The sequence below is a fragment of the Peromyscus californicus genome, unplaced genomic scaffold (assembly GCF_007827085.1).
Source record: "Peromyscus californicus insignis strain IS unplaced genomic scaffold, ASM782708v3 Scaffold_10__1_contigs__length_136768540, whole genome shotgun sequence".
NCBI lineage: Eukaryota > Metazoa > Chordata > Mammalia > Rodentia > Cricetidae > Peromyscus > Peromyscus californicus.
Genome location: NW_026294391.1, coordinates 18,239,454 through 18,254,638, shown reverse-complemented (window position 1 = coordinate 18,254,638; position 15,185 = coordinate 18,239,454). Strand labels below are relative to the sequence as shown.

Sequence of the window (15,185 nt, the reverse complement as noted above, 5' to 3'; positions counted from 1 at the left end):
CCGTGTGATGTCACCTCCGCTAACCGCGATCTCTCCTCTCCCCACTGTGGGGAGGTCTGGGGGCTGCTGCTGCGTGCTGTCCTGTCGGGACAGCAGCCTCGAGAGAGACCACAGGTCCTGAGCTGGACAGTGCGGGCCGCGACGCCCTATGCCACCACTCCTGGGGAGAAAATCGCTGCCGCCCCCCACCCTGAGATTCGGGCCTCAGCAGAGGCAGCTAAGGGAGATAGATCCCTTTTCTCTAAAGTCCTCCTCCCCTGGGAGCCACCAGCCTGGCGGGCCGCAGTCCCTGCCTGCAGCACCAAGGCCTCTCTAGCTTCTGGAGGACCGCTCCTCTTGGTGGTCTTAACCCTTGGTGTCTGAGAGCCAAGCTGCGTTTCCAGGGTTGAGCAAAGGAAGTGGTACCCTGGCGGCCAGACTGCAGGACCTGATTCACTGACGAAACACCCGTGAGAAAGCCAGAGAGACAGAGGGAGAATGAGAGTGAGAGAGTGAAGGCTTTGAGGGAGGTTCAGAAAGAGAGCATGAGGGGTCTGAGGAGATGGGGGTGGGGGGAGACCTGGGAGCAACAGGCAGAAGAGGGAATTGGGGAGTGGGGGTGGGGAGGGGGAGAAGAGAAGGGAGGCTCCCTGGGATGGGCCAAGGGAAAGCAAAACCCAGAGAGAAGCTCCTAGAACGGGGGGTGGGGGGTGGGGGCTGGTGCGCATGTGGGTCTAGACCAGGATCCCTCCTTGGCGAGCCTGAATGGTGCTTTCTGAGAGGCATCCTTGTTTTTCTCAGAAGGGCCATCTCTTCAGTGTCAGAATCATGGTTGGGCTATCTCTGTGTGATGTGTTTGTCTTTCTCTACCTGGGGATTGCGATTTTACAGGGAGAAGGGACCCAAGTTTCCTGTAGTTAGCACTAGGCATCCGGGGTGTCACTGGGCTCGAGTCTGTTCAAGCTCACAGATGACTTGTCTCCTTGGCATTGCCAGCCGCCCACCCCATCTGCCACCCTACAGTGTGAGACAGAGTCCCTGAAGAGTTACTGTTTTCAAAGGAGACATTTACCCGATAGAAACGTCAGAGAAATTCTTCTTGAGATTCCTCACAAAGATAAGGATCAGGATGTGACTTAGAAATAGAACTTAGAGAAATTAAGCTCAGTGATTCCTGTATCAGCAGCAAGTACTTGGACAGTTTTCCTCAGATGCAGGCTGCAGCAGAAGATACTGAGAGAGAAGGCCTGCATGGTTGTCCTGCTTGCTGGAGGACAGCTGATTCTGGGCAGTAGACCTCGGTGGGATGGGAAATTGGCTGTTAGGATTGATCACAGGTTTCCTTTTGCCTTTCCAATATGGTTTCTCTGGAGTGACTCATGTTGTTGGCGGTGTATTGATGTGTGCGTTGACCTCTGTGTGGGTGCTGTTTTGTTAGCCTTGTCTGAAAAGATCAAGTGAGGATCCTTGTGTGGCTGAGCCTCACAAGCAATAGAGAAGAAGGGTTTCTGTATTTTAAGGGGAACAGTTTCAACAGCTCTCTGTCAAAGAGGCGGTGTCTTCACCTAGACCACCTTGGCATCTAAGACAATGTTTTGTCAATAGCTTTTGTGAGGAAACAGCGGCTTTATTCTTGTCAGTTACTGTGAAAATTGTACATGGGATTGAATGTGATAGCTAAGTTAAGACCATGGCCGCAGCCCATGCTCTTTACTCAGCATGAGGGTGGAAAGGAAACCCGCCATATTAGTTGGCATGGGCATCCAATTGTGTATTTCGAGGAATAGTTGCCTTGTCAAGTGATAGTCCTGGGCTGAAACATAATCTGTGTCCAACATTTACCAGATGGTGAGAAATTAAAGGGAGGGAGATCTCTGCTTAGTAGAAGATGGTGGATGCAAGTTCAAGCCAGTAGGTGGCAGTCGTGAGAGAATAGATTACTGTGGCTGCTAGTAAAGACAGCCTGAAAAGAAGGGGTCACCATCAAAAACTAGCTGGGTCACCATCAGTGAGTGGCTGAGCCTTTATGATCACCAGCTACCTGATCTGCAGGGGGGATAACAGCACTGTTTGAACACCACTAATCTGAGCCTGCCAAATTGAAATGCTCCAAATCCTGAAAATTTCCTAGCACCTGATGAAACCACAGAGAGAAATTCCACATCTCACCTACTCCTGGCAGCCTGTTACAATACAAGTCAAGGTGGAGACCTGCTTCAGAGGTGGGGTATGTACTTTCTATGCCTGGGACCCTGTGTTCAATCTGAGCATGCACACAGACAAACAGTAAGACACACACACACACACACACACACACACACACACACACACACACACCACACATACACACATACACACACACAGGGAAGTATTAAAAATACATGAATTATATCAGTATAAAACTGTATAAAATCACCTGTAGGTTGTATGTATAGTGTGTATATGAAATGTAAATGAATTCTGGGTGTCATGTCCCCAGGATATTTCATTATGTCCATGCATATATCATCTACTCAAAAAGAAATCACAATGTCAGGTAAGGGCTACTGAGCCTGTACAACGAAGTCCCATCACAGCCAGGCTAAGGCCTTCTTGATCATGTGGCTGCAGAGCCTCCTCTGGTTATCATTCCCCTCTGGCTGACACAATCACATGTTCTGTTGTCATTTTCACATCAGGTCCCTGCCCTGCAGTTAGGAGTCCTCTGAGCAATGTTATCTTTCAGGATATAGGTGTGAATGCAGGAAGTGTCAGAACTTAATTTCCTGTTCACACAGAGAAGGCCTGTGCCTTTTACCCCTGTAGTATGCAGAGTCTAGTGGTATGTGACATCAGTGCAGTAGCCACACAGCCCTTTTTTGTTAGGTAGGTGGTATCCTGCCACTTGTTTCTGAATGGGAACTCATGTGTTCTGAATGGCGGTGGCAGATCGGATCTTAACTTCCTGTTCGTTCCGGGGAATGACAAGTACTGTGTCTTCTCTCCCCACTCTGTTCCCCAGGGTCTAGCAGCTGTGCAGACCCCATTTCCCCCTTTATTGTATGCTTCACAGCACTTTGCCTCGGGCCTTAGGATTGGGCTCCAGGGCGGTTATTGATGGAACCGTTGTGTCCCAGGGAAGACAGGTTAGGTGAATGCACTCTGGCCAGTTTGGTCTTGTCTTGTAGGGGACATGTAGGTGTCACACAGGCCATGGTGTGGCAGAATCTATGCTGCAGACCCAGAGATCAGTGACTGTGGTGACCAGGAGGGCTTGTCACTGCTGAGAAATGACTGTCTTCTTCCTGTTGCTCTGCCCCTCTCCTTTGCCCTTCCCTGGGCCCGTCCGTTCAACTTCCGGTGAAGCTCCATATCTCATGTATGTGTCTTTTAGTTCCACATGGCAGGAGCTCCCAAAGCTAACGACTGTGATTCGTGGTCCTCATCGAATCTTCTTTCACACTCACAGATGGACATTACTTGGCGTTTAGTGACTTTGATGTTCTTTTCTAGGGACTGCTAAGAAGAGTGTCTCTTCTTTTCTAGGCCTGGTGAGATTGGATACATCGCTGTAGGCACCAGAAATAGAGAAGTCCCGAGAGCCAGGGCCTGGACAAACTCACCTCTCTGTGAGGTGCTCCTTGGCTGGAATTCAGGCTCCTCCCCCGCTGCCCTTGCATGTGGTAGGTGGCCACTCTTTGGTACCCATTGCCTTGTACAGATGTGACATATTGCCATTCTTGGCACAAATGTCCTCATGTTGTCTAAACAAAATGATGAAATGAATTCTTTTCCTCTCAACTGAAATAAATTCATTTCCTAAGTATATTTTATTGCAGACAGAAAGGTGGGAAAGATAACATTTTAATTTTCAAAGTGAATTCGCTTCTGTTTGTAGTATTCATCACCTCCACATAGGAAGCATTGGCGTGTTTAGCTACTTGTTATTCCTGGTCCACACTGTGGTGTAAGTCAAGGAGAGAAGGAGCCTGGCCAGGTTGGTTTGGGCTGCATAGACTGTCAAGGTTTGTTTGACAGTCCACCAGATATTGAGAGCACAGCATGGTCTGATGCAGGATGGTACGTATTTGCTACATCAGTTTCCAGATCTGGGCACCCAGCCTAGCCTCCAGGCCTGTCCATCTGAATTCTGGACCTCAAGATTACTTTCTAACTCAGGCTTCTGAGGAGGCTGAGAATCCAGAGAGGTATTGCTCCACTACCAAAGGCAGAGGCATCTGGAGTCAAGCAGTCTCAGGCTGGATTTACATTCCATGTGGTCATGTGATCTTAGGGACATTACCCAGGCTCACGGTGTTGGGACTGTCTTCCATTACAGTGCAGGAAAATACGGATTCTGCAAGGCAGAAATACTGATATGTTTATGAAAAGGCTTCGAGTTCTCCATACTTCTTATGATCGATACTAATGTACATCTACTAGGGCCTAGGCTCAGTGAAGGATGACCAGAGAAACACAATGACTGGTCACTTGGCTCCCAGGCTAGTGATTGACATACAGATAACCATCCCTTGACAGCTGAACGGGCTTGGGGCTTGGGGAGGAAAATACAGGGTGCTGTGGGAACCTTAGGAAGGTCCCCAGTCCAGATGGTTTGAAGGAAACCAGAGAATGCCTTTTGGAAGAAGTCCTGTCTAAGCTGAACCCTAAAGGGTGGATTCGAGGGGAAAATCTTGCTTAGAGGCCCCATTGCCAAACGTTTCATCGAAGACTGCCTAGTCATCTATCCACTGGTTCCCAGGTGGCAAAGGAATGGGGAAGTAATGCCCAGTTGACCAACATGAGTGGAAAAGATTATCTATCTGCTATATCTTGTAGCATGAATCTTAAAAGGTCTTATTAATAAAAACAAACCCAGGGCCAGGTATTGGGGTGAATACTGGAAGATCAGAGATGCAGAAAAGCCACAGCTTCCTCACCTCAACAGTTCCTCAGCTGATTCTGTTTCCTCAGACTGTAAGCCTCTGAGTCCTCATCCAGAATGAATCTCAGGTGAACTGCTGCTAAAAGCCTAAAAGCTTAACCAGGCTCTAGTTCCTGGTTTTCACGCCTTATATACCTTTCTGCTTCTTGCCATCACTTCCTGGGATTAAAGGCGTGTGTCACCATGACTGGCTGTTTCCAGTGTAGCTTTGAACTCACAGAGATCCAGAAGGATCTCTGCCTTTGGAATGCTAGGATTAAAGGTGTGTGTGCCACCATTTTCTGGCCTCTGTATCTAGTGGCTGTTCTGGTCTCTGAACCCAGATAAGTTTATTAGGATGCCCAATATATTAGGAAACACAATATCACCACAATATCTGCTGGGGGCTTTGGGGGTATCTGCTCTCAGGAAAGATACAGGAATAGAAAGTGCTTTGCTAAACTAGGCTCATGCCATCTGTAGATTTCAGAAAACACTGGTGGTCCTTGATGGCATCAGTAGATCACAGATTGTACCTGACCTGCTCCCAACACCCCCTGCTTCCTCCTGAGCATTTGGTGAAGTAAGGAATCACTATTCTGATTAGTCCTTAGTGAGAAGGGGTTCTCTTTACTCATGACCATAAGCAGACTTTCTTCCACGGGGAGCATTGTGTTTGTTTGTGTGTCTATTTTTGAGAGGGCAATGTGGTATGGTAGTTCAGGACAGGAGCTCTATTCTTGACAAATTTCCTAATAGCCCAGATCTGCCATGTGCCTTTCTATGGTCCTGAGGTAATTACTGTCTTCACCTGTGAAATGAGTTTGATATTAAGAACCACAGTATCATTGGCTCTGAGGGCTCACTTGTGTAATCCAAACACTCACAAGGATGAGGCAGGAGGATTGACTTGAATTTGAGGATAGTCCGGGCTACAGAGGAACACCCTATCTCAGAAACTCAAGACTGGAGGAGGAGTAGAATCACAATAACCAAGTCAGAGGGTTCTCTTAGCAGATGGGTAATGTGAGGGGGAAAGAAAGTAGAAAAGGTCACATTTCCTGTTATTACTTCCACCCATGCTGCTGTGTGATGTTTGGGAGATGGACTTCCCACTCACTTCATGGTCCTCACTCAGCAGGGAACACAGGAGTTACCCTAGACTTCTCAGTTAGGTCAAGGGCTTTTCCTGCTCTGCCGTTTCTAAGCCTTTTATGGATGGTCCTTCATCAGAATGCTGGCTCTTCTACTGTGTGTTCCTCATCTATTAACCACACACATCCATCTTCGTTGGATGCATACTTCTAATTCAGTTTTAGTCCTGTCCTTGGGTCAGTTGGTGCTGTTTCTTGGTTTGGTGGATGCCATGGGACAGATGATAGCGAGTGAGACTTTGTTCGGATCCTTCATGTCACTGGAAGCTATCTGAGATGGGGTCCAGCTGTTTTATGCAAACCCATCTCCTTCAGCTTCATATTAAACAGGTTTCATTTGCACCAGATCCCAGGTCAGGCCCGGCCTCTGGTGTGTCTCTCCTTACTTTTCAAGTTTTCTATTTGTGAAATGACAATGATTCTACCAACTTTGGATTTTTCTGGGGAGACCATAGTGAAGGAAGGAGGTAAAGCACCTAGCACACATTTTGTGTTTTGAGGGAGGCACTATGTGTATGGAACCTGTCCTTTGTCCCATTTCATGTAGTCCACATCATTTGGCACTTGGCAGCACAATGGCTCAGCAAATGTTTTCAATTGGACTGCAGGAAGGTATGGTACATTGTGGCTGTTATCTGTGAAGATTCTCCAGAGAAACCAAACCAATAAGAGATCTATGATATGATCTATGATATGCATATCTCTATCTAGTGCTAGAGTCCTTCATCTCAAGACATTGGCTCCACTGCAATGTGAACTCTGGCAAGTGCAAATTCTGGAGGTCAAGTGGCTTGGTTGGATATTATTCATTTGGGAGTTGATGTTATAGTCGGTATGTAAAATAAGTGAAAAATGTGGTATTTAAATTAAAAAGAATTGATGCTGTAATTTTGAGCCTGAATTCAGCAGGCAGAATGGAATGCTCTAAAATCAGACAGAGTGTGTGTGTTGGGGTCAGGAGACTGAATTACCTCCACCCTGGGAGGGGCTTCATACTTTGCCTGACTTGATGAAGTCCAGTCACACAATGAAAGATACCATGTGTTACTTAAAGTCTAATAGTAGTAAAAGTTTCTCAGTCTGGAAATAGCTTCACAGAAGTACTTAGGCTAGTGTGTGATCAACCAGGCATCACAGCCTACCCACCGTGGCACATAACAATGACCACCACAGTGGGCAAACAGTACACTTCCAAACAGAAACTTTGACCAATAAACATTTTGGGTCTGTTCATGTCCAGTCATCGTGTCTTCCAATTCTTCATAAGCTATGTGAGATGATGATGGTTGTGGTGGTGATGATGATGATGGTGGCGATGGTGGTGGTGGTGATGGTGGTGATGGTGGTGGTGGTGGTGGTGATGGTGGTGATGGTGGTGGTGATGGTGGTGATGGTGGCGATGGTGGTGGTGGTGATGGTGGTGATGGTGGTGGTGGTGGTGGCAGTGGTGGTGATGGTGGTGGTGGTGGTGGTGGTGGCGGTGGTGGTGGAGGAGGAGGAGGAGGAGGAAACAGGAGGTTGCCTTAATTTGAGCTGAAGTTTGGTATAAGGTCTGTATCCCTCTGAGGTAAGAGACAGTTGATGAAGTAAGATGCAGGATGGGAAGTCGTATCTTTTCCTCTAGTTGCTCTCCACATCCTAAACAGGACATTTGTGGGCTTCCTTGTATTTAATACCTCTAGAGAGGTTCATGAGTAACTTCATGATCGTTGTGTGGTGGGCTATTGGACTGGAAATAGTTCCCAGATATAGGGAGCGAGGGGGAGAATGAAATATGATTAAAATGCTACCTTGTTGTGATTTGATGTTTCTGAAGTCTAGGCAATTTCTTGATTAAAAGGTATTTGTGAGACTTATTTTCTTCCTGTGAGAATTGGCTTTCTAAAGGAAGAAATATCCTGGGAGTGTCTCTGTGACTTGTGAAAACTGATCAGATCTGTGAATCTCAATTGGCAATTGATTCTCAATGGATAAGTCTCAATCTGAGGATCCTGCTCTACGTGCTTCACACCTAAGTATCTGTGTGGGGTGGTGATGGCCCTCGGGATATAACTACACGAGCCAGGGCTTTTGATGATGAAATCCTTAAGAGTCTCCCTTCCTAGGACATATGTTTTATTTTCTATGTGTAAAAAGTCAACTCACATGGCTTGCTATCTTTCTAATATTGTTCTGAGTTTCCTTTGGTTATAACACGTTCTAAGTATTCTATGTGTATTAAAGAAACTATTGACTTCTTGCTTTCCAAATTTGCTAAAATGACAGGTCCTGAGGTACCATTCTTACAATCAATTTAGCATTTAAAAAGGGAGAGCAAGGCAGGCAGGCAGAGACACAGAGAGAAGGGGCAGTTGTTTTGAGAATCCTCCAGTCCAGGTATACTGCAAGAATAAGATGAGGTACCCATTAAATATCTACCATTTGGAGGTATTAGTTAGCATTTGTTAAGACTGGCATTTTTCCTTTGAAGTCCAGATTTTAAATATTTTATTTTTAATTATGTGTATGCATGTCTGTTTGTATGTGGATTTGTGCATCATGCTTTTGGTTCAAGACTTGTTGATACCTCTTCTGTGGTCCTAAAGTCATTTTTGTTCAGTGTCTTCTGAAAAGCATATTATTATGTAATTGATGCTTACTTCTGAAACTCTTTGATTTACTGGGTGTATAAATTATGAGGCTGAGGTTTATATTTTTGCGTATGGGTATGCAGGGATTTCTGTTTGTTGAACAGATTCAACATTCTCTGATTCCCTTTGTGCTTTCTTGTCCAGACTCATTTGTAAGGGTGCATTTGTTGATTGTTTTCTTCTGTGCATTTACATGTCTATTCCTTTCCATGACAATCGTCTTGCTGATTGCTGGCTGGTTTTGTGTCAACTTGACACAAGCTAGAGTCATTTGGGAAGAACTAAGTCAACTGAGAAAAAGCTCCCAAGAGGTTGACCAGTGAGCAAGCCTCTGGTGGTTTTCTTAATTAGTGATTGATATGGGACGGCCTAGCCCATTGTGAGTGGTGCTCTCACTGGACAGGGGCCCCAGGGGTGTATAAGAAAGCAGGCTGAGCATTCCTTGGGGAGCAAGCCAGTGAGCAGCCTTCTCCCATGGCCTCTGCATCTGTTCCTGCTTGCAGGTTCCTGCCTTGAGTTCTTGCCCTGACTTCCCTCACTGATGGACTGTGATACAGAAATGTAAACTGACTTAAGCCATTTCCACCCCAAGGTGCTTTTGGTCATGGTGTTTCCATCACAGCCATGCCAAACCAAACCAAGACACCACCCTTAGAGTTAGGCTTAAAAGTGACTGATGTGATTTATGCAAATCATTCCTGTTTTTCAAAACTTGGAAATTCTAGGTGGAATGTAGGCTCAGCTTGTTTATGAACAACAGCAAAAAAAAAAAAAAAAAATCCTTCCAGGATTTTGATTGGCTTTGGATTAATTCAACTTGAAGAAAATCAACTTCCCATTTCCATGGCAAATCTTCCAACCCAGGCCTAGACTGTCTACGTTTAAGGAGGCCTTCTTTCATTAGCATTTTATCGTGGTCTGTATACTAGACTCTGGGTATATCTTGTTAGTTTTCTATGTGCCCACATTGTGTTTGTAGCTGTTATGTACACATTGTTTTTCAATTTAGTCTTGTACTGTTTATTTGGTAGCTTTTCATGTGTAGGCCTTACTCCTTTGTCTGTTTTGTGGAGTTTTCTCTCTGTGTATGACTTTGTGTGCACTGTGAGCATGCAGGAGCCTGGGCAGTCTCTTAATGTCTGAGCAGTCTCTCCAGCACGTTCCTTTTTCTTTTTTTCAGACAGGCAGCTGAGTAAGTATTAGCCTGGATAATCTCTTTTTGTGATCCTCCTGCCACAGGTGTGTGATGCCATTCTGTGCTTGTCTCTGTTATCCATTCCCAAACTCTGGCATTAGTCTAGAAGTTTGGACAGAGGTCCAGGTTCCATCTAGGAAGATGAGATTTCACCAGAAAGGTGAAATAACGTGAATAACCATGGGATTTCTCTCCCCCACCCCTTGTCACCTTTCATTACAGTCTGGCTACTTCTGGCTGCACCCATTCGTCCTCCCTACCTTCTAGTTATCATAGAACCCACCACCTTGCACTTCCTGAGTAGACCCCAGGCCTGGTGTGGCCTCCAGCTCAGACTAGCCCCCATGGATCCCCTCCAGAAATGGGAGTCAGCATTGATTTCTGGGTCTTCTCAAGTGACCATTGTGGAGACCTCCCAGGAAGGCTCTGCATCCTCTCACCTCATCTCCTTAGAACAGCTGAGGTTGGACGTCAGCGGCCTGAGCACCAATCCTGGCTCCGGCGCCCCTACACCTTTGGCAGAGGGGCTGCTCCAGAGGCAGTGCACGGAGCAGAATAACTTCCTGGAGCAGCGCTGTGGACGCCTGGGTTTCCCTCAGAAGAAGAAAGCATTCCTGGGGCAGTTGAGACGCAGGCACCGAGATCACAGGGCACCTTACCCAGTGGAAAAGGACAGCAGAATCTTCCGCTCAGGCAACAGAGCTCAGAATTGGTTCCGATGTGAATGTCTGTATTGCCAGGCCCGTGGGCAAAATATTATTGGGGAAAGGGATGGGGCCTCCAATCCTTCCTCCTGGGATACACTAGTGCAGGGACTTGGTGGCCTTACCCTCAGCCTGGGAGCTGAGAGAAGCAGCCTCCTGCCAGAGGGGGCGCAGCAGCAGCAGCCTCAGCAGCCTCAGCGGCAGCGGCAGCAGAGCCAGCGGCAGCCAGAAGAGAAGTGCCAGCGGGAAAGCAAGAGGAGGTTCCACAAGCTGTTCAAGCAGTGGTTGGAAGAAAACTGAGGAGGTGCTCATCTTCAGGAGACACAGAGACCCCGATGATCCACACAGTGCTTCGTTGTCAGCTTCTGCGTGTAGGCTCCTTTGTGGGACAAAATACTCAGCTGTCCATTGCGGGATACCCCAGGCCTGGGCGTTTTCACCAACATCTTCCAGGCATGAGATGTGACCCATTCCCAGGAGGACCTCCGCTTTCCTGCCTGTTATTTGTGGAGTACTGTGAAGCGTTCTAGTGTAAAGGAGGCTACACACCCCTGGTCCTCAGCCCATCTCCTATGCTCCCGTGATGCATGTTGACACTTTCCCTGCCTGGATCTCTGTCTTTCTACCTACTTCCTTATTAGTACAGTGAGAGTGTCTGTGGCCTTGTGGATGTCCACGTGCTTTTGTGCCCTTTGATCCAGGTCCAAGAATCTGCAACTGTAGAGTGTGAGGAGAAAGATGGAGTCAGACCATGGTGGTTCACCATTTTACCTTCTGTATAAACAAGATATTCAACTATGCTAGGCTAACTGGAAGTTCACGTGTACCTGCTCCGTAACAGTAGACTAATATCCTCCCACACGGGAATTTCTGATGGAGTACCTCATTGTCAATGCCAAATAATAAACATACTTATGAAAGAAGAGTGACCTTAGAATGCAGGGTGGTGGTATTTTGTTTCTTGTCAGAGCTGGAAAATCCCTGACTGGTAGGCTAGACTCTAAGAGGAGGAGCTCAGCCCCATGGAGATTTGGGAAGCAGGGTGGAGTGGGATTGGACTGGGGTGGACTGGGAGGGCATGGTGGTTTAAAAGAGAATGTCCCCCATTGGCTCATATATTCAAACTCTTGGTCCCCAGTTGGAAATGTTTGGAAGGATTAGGGGATGTGGCCTTGTTGGAGGAGGTGTGTCACTGGGAGTGAGTCTTGAGGTTTCAATAGCCCAGTCCATTCCCAGTTATCTCCTCTCTGCCTGCTTCCTGTGGATCAGAGGTAAGCTCTCAGCAACCGACTCAACGCCATGCTACCTGCCTGCTGCCATGCTCCCTGCCATGTTGGGCAGGGACTCTAACCCTCTGAAAATGTGAGCCTCAAATTAAATGTTTCATTTCTACGTTGCCTTGGTTGTGGTGTTTTGTCATGGCCACAGAGAAGCTACTGAGACGGCGCAATGAGAACACAGTCCAGTCACTCTTGGAGCACTGAATTCCGTGGGACTGTCATCCAAAATAGTCAGGCTGTGAGGTTGGAAGAGTATCCTCTTGCCCACAGGAGAGTCCCGAGCAATCAATGGGGCATGGCTGGAGCTCGGTGGGTTGACATTGATGTGCTGGCAGAGGGAGCCAGTGGCCATTCCTCATAGACTTGTATGTCAGGCTAGTGAACAAGAACAGTGTGTGTGCCAGCTTCATGAGAACCAGAGCACTGCTGAATTATTTCAAAGTTGTGTCGGTATTTAGACACATACTTTTCATTTCAAGCGGCCTAAAAGTTTAAATCTGCACTGCCCCGTAAGGTATCCTGTGAAGTATACCCGGCCAGAGACCGCGTACTGGGAGCTGAAAGCAAACGATGCTTTGTGTCAGGCTGCCTTTTCAGGAGAGAACCCAGAGCTGCCTTCCTCCAAAAATCTCCATGTCTCCTGGCAACAGAGGCAGCCTGAGAACAGATGAGTTTCTCAACTTCCAAGCTTGCTGGTATCTCATCCAGGGTCAAGAGTTAAGCTGAGCATGGCAGAATTGTCTTCCAACTCCTTGGGAGAGTTAATATAAACGAGAGTTAATATAAACTTTGTTGAAGTTCATAGGCCTGAATTCAGAATGGTGATTCAGGGTGTGTTTAGAACACGGCAGTGTACACTGTCAGTTTGGTTAGTAGGTGTCAGAGAGTATCCTGTGTATTCTTCTATACTCCCTCCCTCTTTTCAGCCTCTCTCTTAGCCCCATCATTTTAACAAGTGTCTGGCTTCAACAGCAGTGATGGTGTCTTCTTGGGGACCTGGGCCTCACACAGAGAGCAAGAGACACAGCTGGCATACATCCTGTGCAGTCTGCATTCTAGCTGGCTCTCTTACTCAGTTTCCCCTCTGTCATGGCTTGAGTGAAGTGCAGAGACCTCTGTCCACCTCATGCCTCAAAGGGCCAAGTCTCAGGGAGATGCACTATTGGATCCTCACCACTTTACATGGGGCAGGCGTAAGTACTAAGTGCTCGAGTTTCGTGGAACGTTTGTGGAGGTGGAAAACGGTATCCAGAGACACAGCCTTTGTCTGACTCCCACCCTGAACACTGTACCCTGCAGGCTCTCTATGTCTGTCAGTGGTCACACCAGGCTCCTTGAGCTACTCACAGTCACTGAACTGACTGCCAGTGGTTTTGTTTGCTCAGTTTACCCCTTTGCTATTCTTTGCTGTGCTGGCTGCCCTGGTGAAGAAAGGAGAGGGAACTGTGGAGGGATTCCTTGCCCTTACTTGGTGATCATTTCATCATGGAGAAAGATTTGACATAGGTCTTAGTCCATATTGTACTGCTGTAACAAAATGGCCTGGGCTGGATAAATAATAAGAGCAGACAGTTACTTTGTAACTAGACAGGTTTTCATGCAGTCTTTCACTACAAAAGCCAACCAGCAGAGACAGGAATTGAGTCTTGGAAGTTCTGCTCTTCTTAGGAGAGCTGAGAAGGCGGCAGATCAACTTTCCCAAAACAGCAACGTAAGATCGCACACTGCCTCACATCTCATCTCATTATGGAGGGCAGGGGGACTGACAAGATCTGGCAATCCTTCTGGAGCTCTGTCTTGCCCCTTTGAGGCCCCTCTGATCAGCCACATTTCTGAGGCTAATATTCTCCCAATACTATCATTCTCACTCTGGCCTCCTTCTCTGGATGTCTGGTTTCAGGCATGTTTTGAAATGCTGAGTGTATTTAGTTACTGCTGGAATCAACCTTGTACTCATCCAGTGGCATCAGGGCTGGGGCGGTGGTAGGGTTAACTCAGAACAAACAAACCATTAATCATGTATACATATCAGGCTGTTAACTTAGCTTATTAACTTATACATATTAAACTTTTAAGCAGAAGCATGCAGATTCCTGTCTATGATATGGAGTACAAACGCTTCTGTATATTGCAGAAACCAAAGGTGTCCCTATCCATCCCTCCTGACCCCTGTCAACGTCTCACAGTTCTGGAGTCCAGGAAGACCAACATCGAGTCGCTGTCTTCTCACACATACTGAGGAACTTATTGACAGGTCCTCAAATGGAGAATGCAGGAAGGCAAGTGGAGAAGAATTGCTTCCTCACCTGAGCCCTGAGGCAAATGCACTCACAAACTTCTTTAGTTTTGTTTTGCTTTGCTTCTCTTGGTGTATGTGGTCCTAGTGCTTGGTCCTGGATGTTTTTCTTGATAACTTTATTCACTGAGTCCTGTTCTCTCACTGAACACAGAGCTGGCCAGGCCTGCTCTCAGGGATTTCCTGTCTCTGCCTCCAGAGTGCAGGGATTACAAGAGGTCTACCACAGCCACCTGGTTTTTATGTGGATGCTGGATCTTAACTGTGCTCATCATACTTGCATGGCAAGACTTTATCCACTCATCCCATTTTGTATCACACCCAGACTTTTTATGGTCCTATTGATCCATTCACTGTGACAGAGCCCTCATAACCTAAGGCCTCCTCCAGTTAACTCTCTCCTTTCCACACTAGTACATTGTGTTTATTCAATGTGAGGATCTTCTTTGTTATGTTTTTGAGAAAGGTTCTCTCTTATGTAGCTCAGGCTGTCCTGGGACTCCCTATGTAGAGTAGGCTTAGTGTGGTGGGGTCTTGCCCAGAGGCCTCTACTGCTTTTATTCCATGTAGCATCAGGCTTTTCTTTAAACTTTTTAATCTTCTTAAGCACTGGACTCAACTCTTTTACAGGTCTTGGTGCTCCTTTTTCCCTCCAACTGAACATTTTGTATTTCTCCTTGTCTAACCTGCTTCTTCTTATTATACACCTGTAACATAAGTGACCATTAATTACTACACAACACAGACAATACTAGGTTGTCTTGAGATCTCATCTTCCAATGCTATGAATCCCAAACTCTTCATGTTAGCTTCAAGCAGATGTTTTGGTCAGGGACAAAAAGCAGCCCCTTTGATGGTCAAACTATCACAAGAACTGTCTCTAGGCAATTCACTAATATTCTTCTCCTTTGAAACATTTGGATGTGGGCTTTCCAAATCACCAATGCTCTCAGGATCACTGTCTTCCACAACTCTAGTCCAATAATCCCTGATTAAAGTGGTCAACTGCTTTCTTGATTCAAAGTCCCAAAGTCCACATTTCAC

At 46.7% G+C, this 15,185-nt stretch overlaps 1 protein-coding gene across 1 annotated transcript; it reads left to right on the top strand.

Annotated features, from left to right (window-relative positions):
* The first annotated feature begins 457 nt into the window (after nucleotides 1-457).
* Nucleotides 458-11,494, top strand: LOC128125603 (protein FAM156A/FAM156B-like). The gene is made up of 4 exons (XM_052763225.1): nucleotides 458-483; nucleotides 2,111-2,201; nucleotides 3,505-3,641; nucleotides 10,084-11,494. The coding sequence occupies exon 4, from the start codon at nucleotides 10,206-10,208 to the stop codon at nucleotides 10,863-10,865; it is 660 nt and encodes a 219-aa protein (XP_052619185.1). The 5' UTR covers nucleotides 458-483; nucleotides 2,111-2,201; nucleotides 3,505-3,641; nucleotides 10,084-10,205; the 3' UTR covers nucleotides 10,866-11,494.
* The last annotated feature ends 3,691 nt before the right edge of the window (nucleotides 11,495-15,185 follow it).

Coding starts and splice junctions, on each gene's coding strand:
- LOC128125603 (XM_052763225.1), top strand. CDS start 10,206: ATGGATCCCCTCCAGAAATGGGAGTCAGCATTGATTTCTGGGTCTTCT.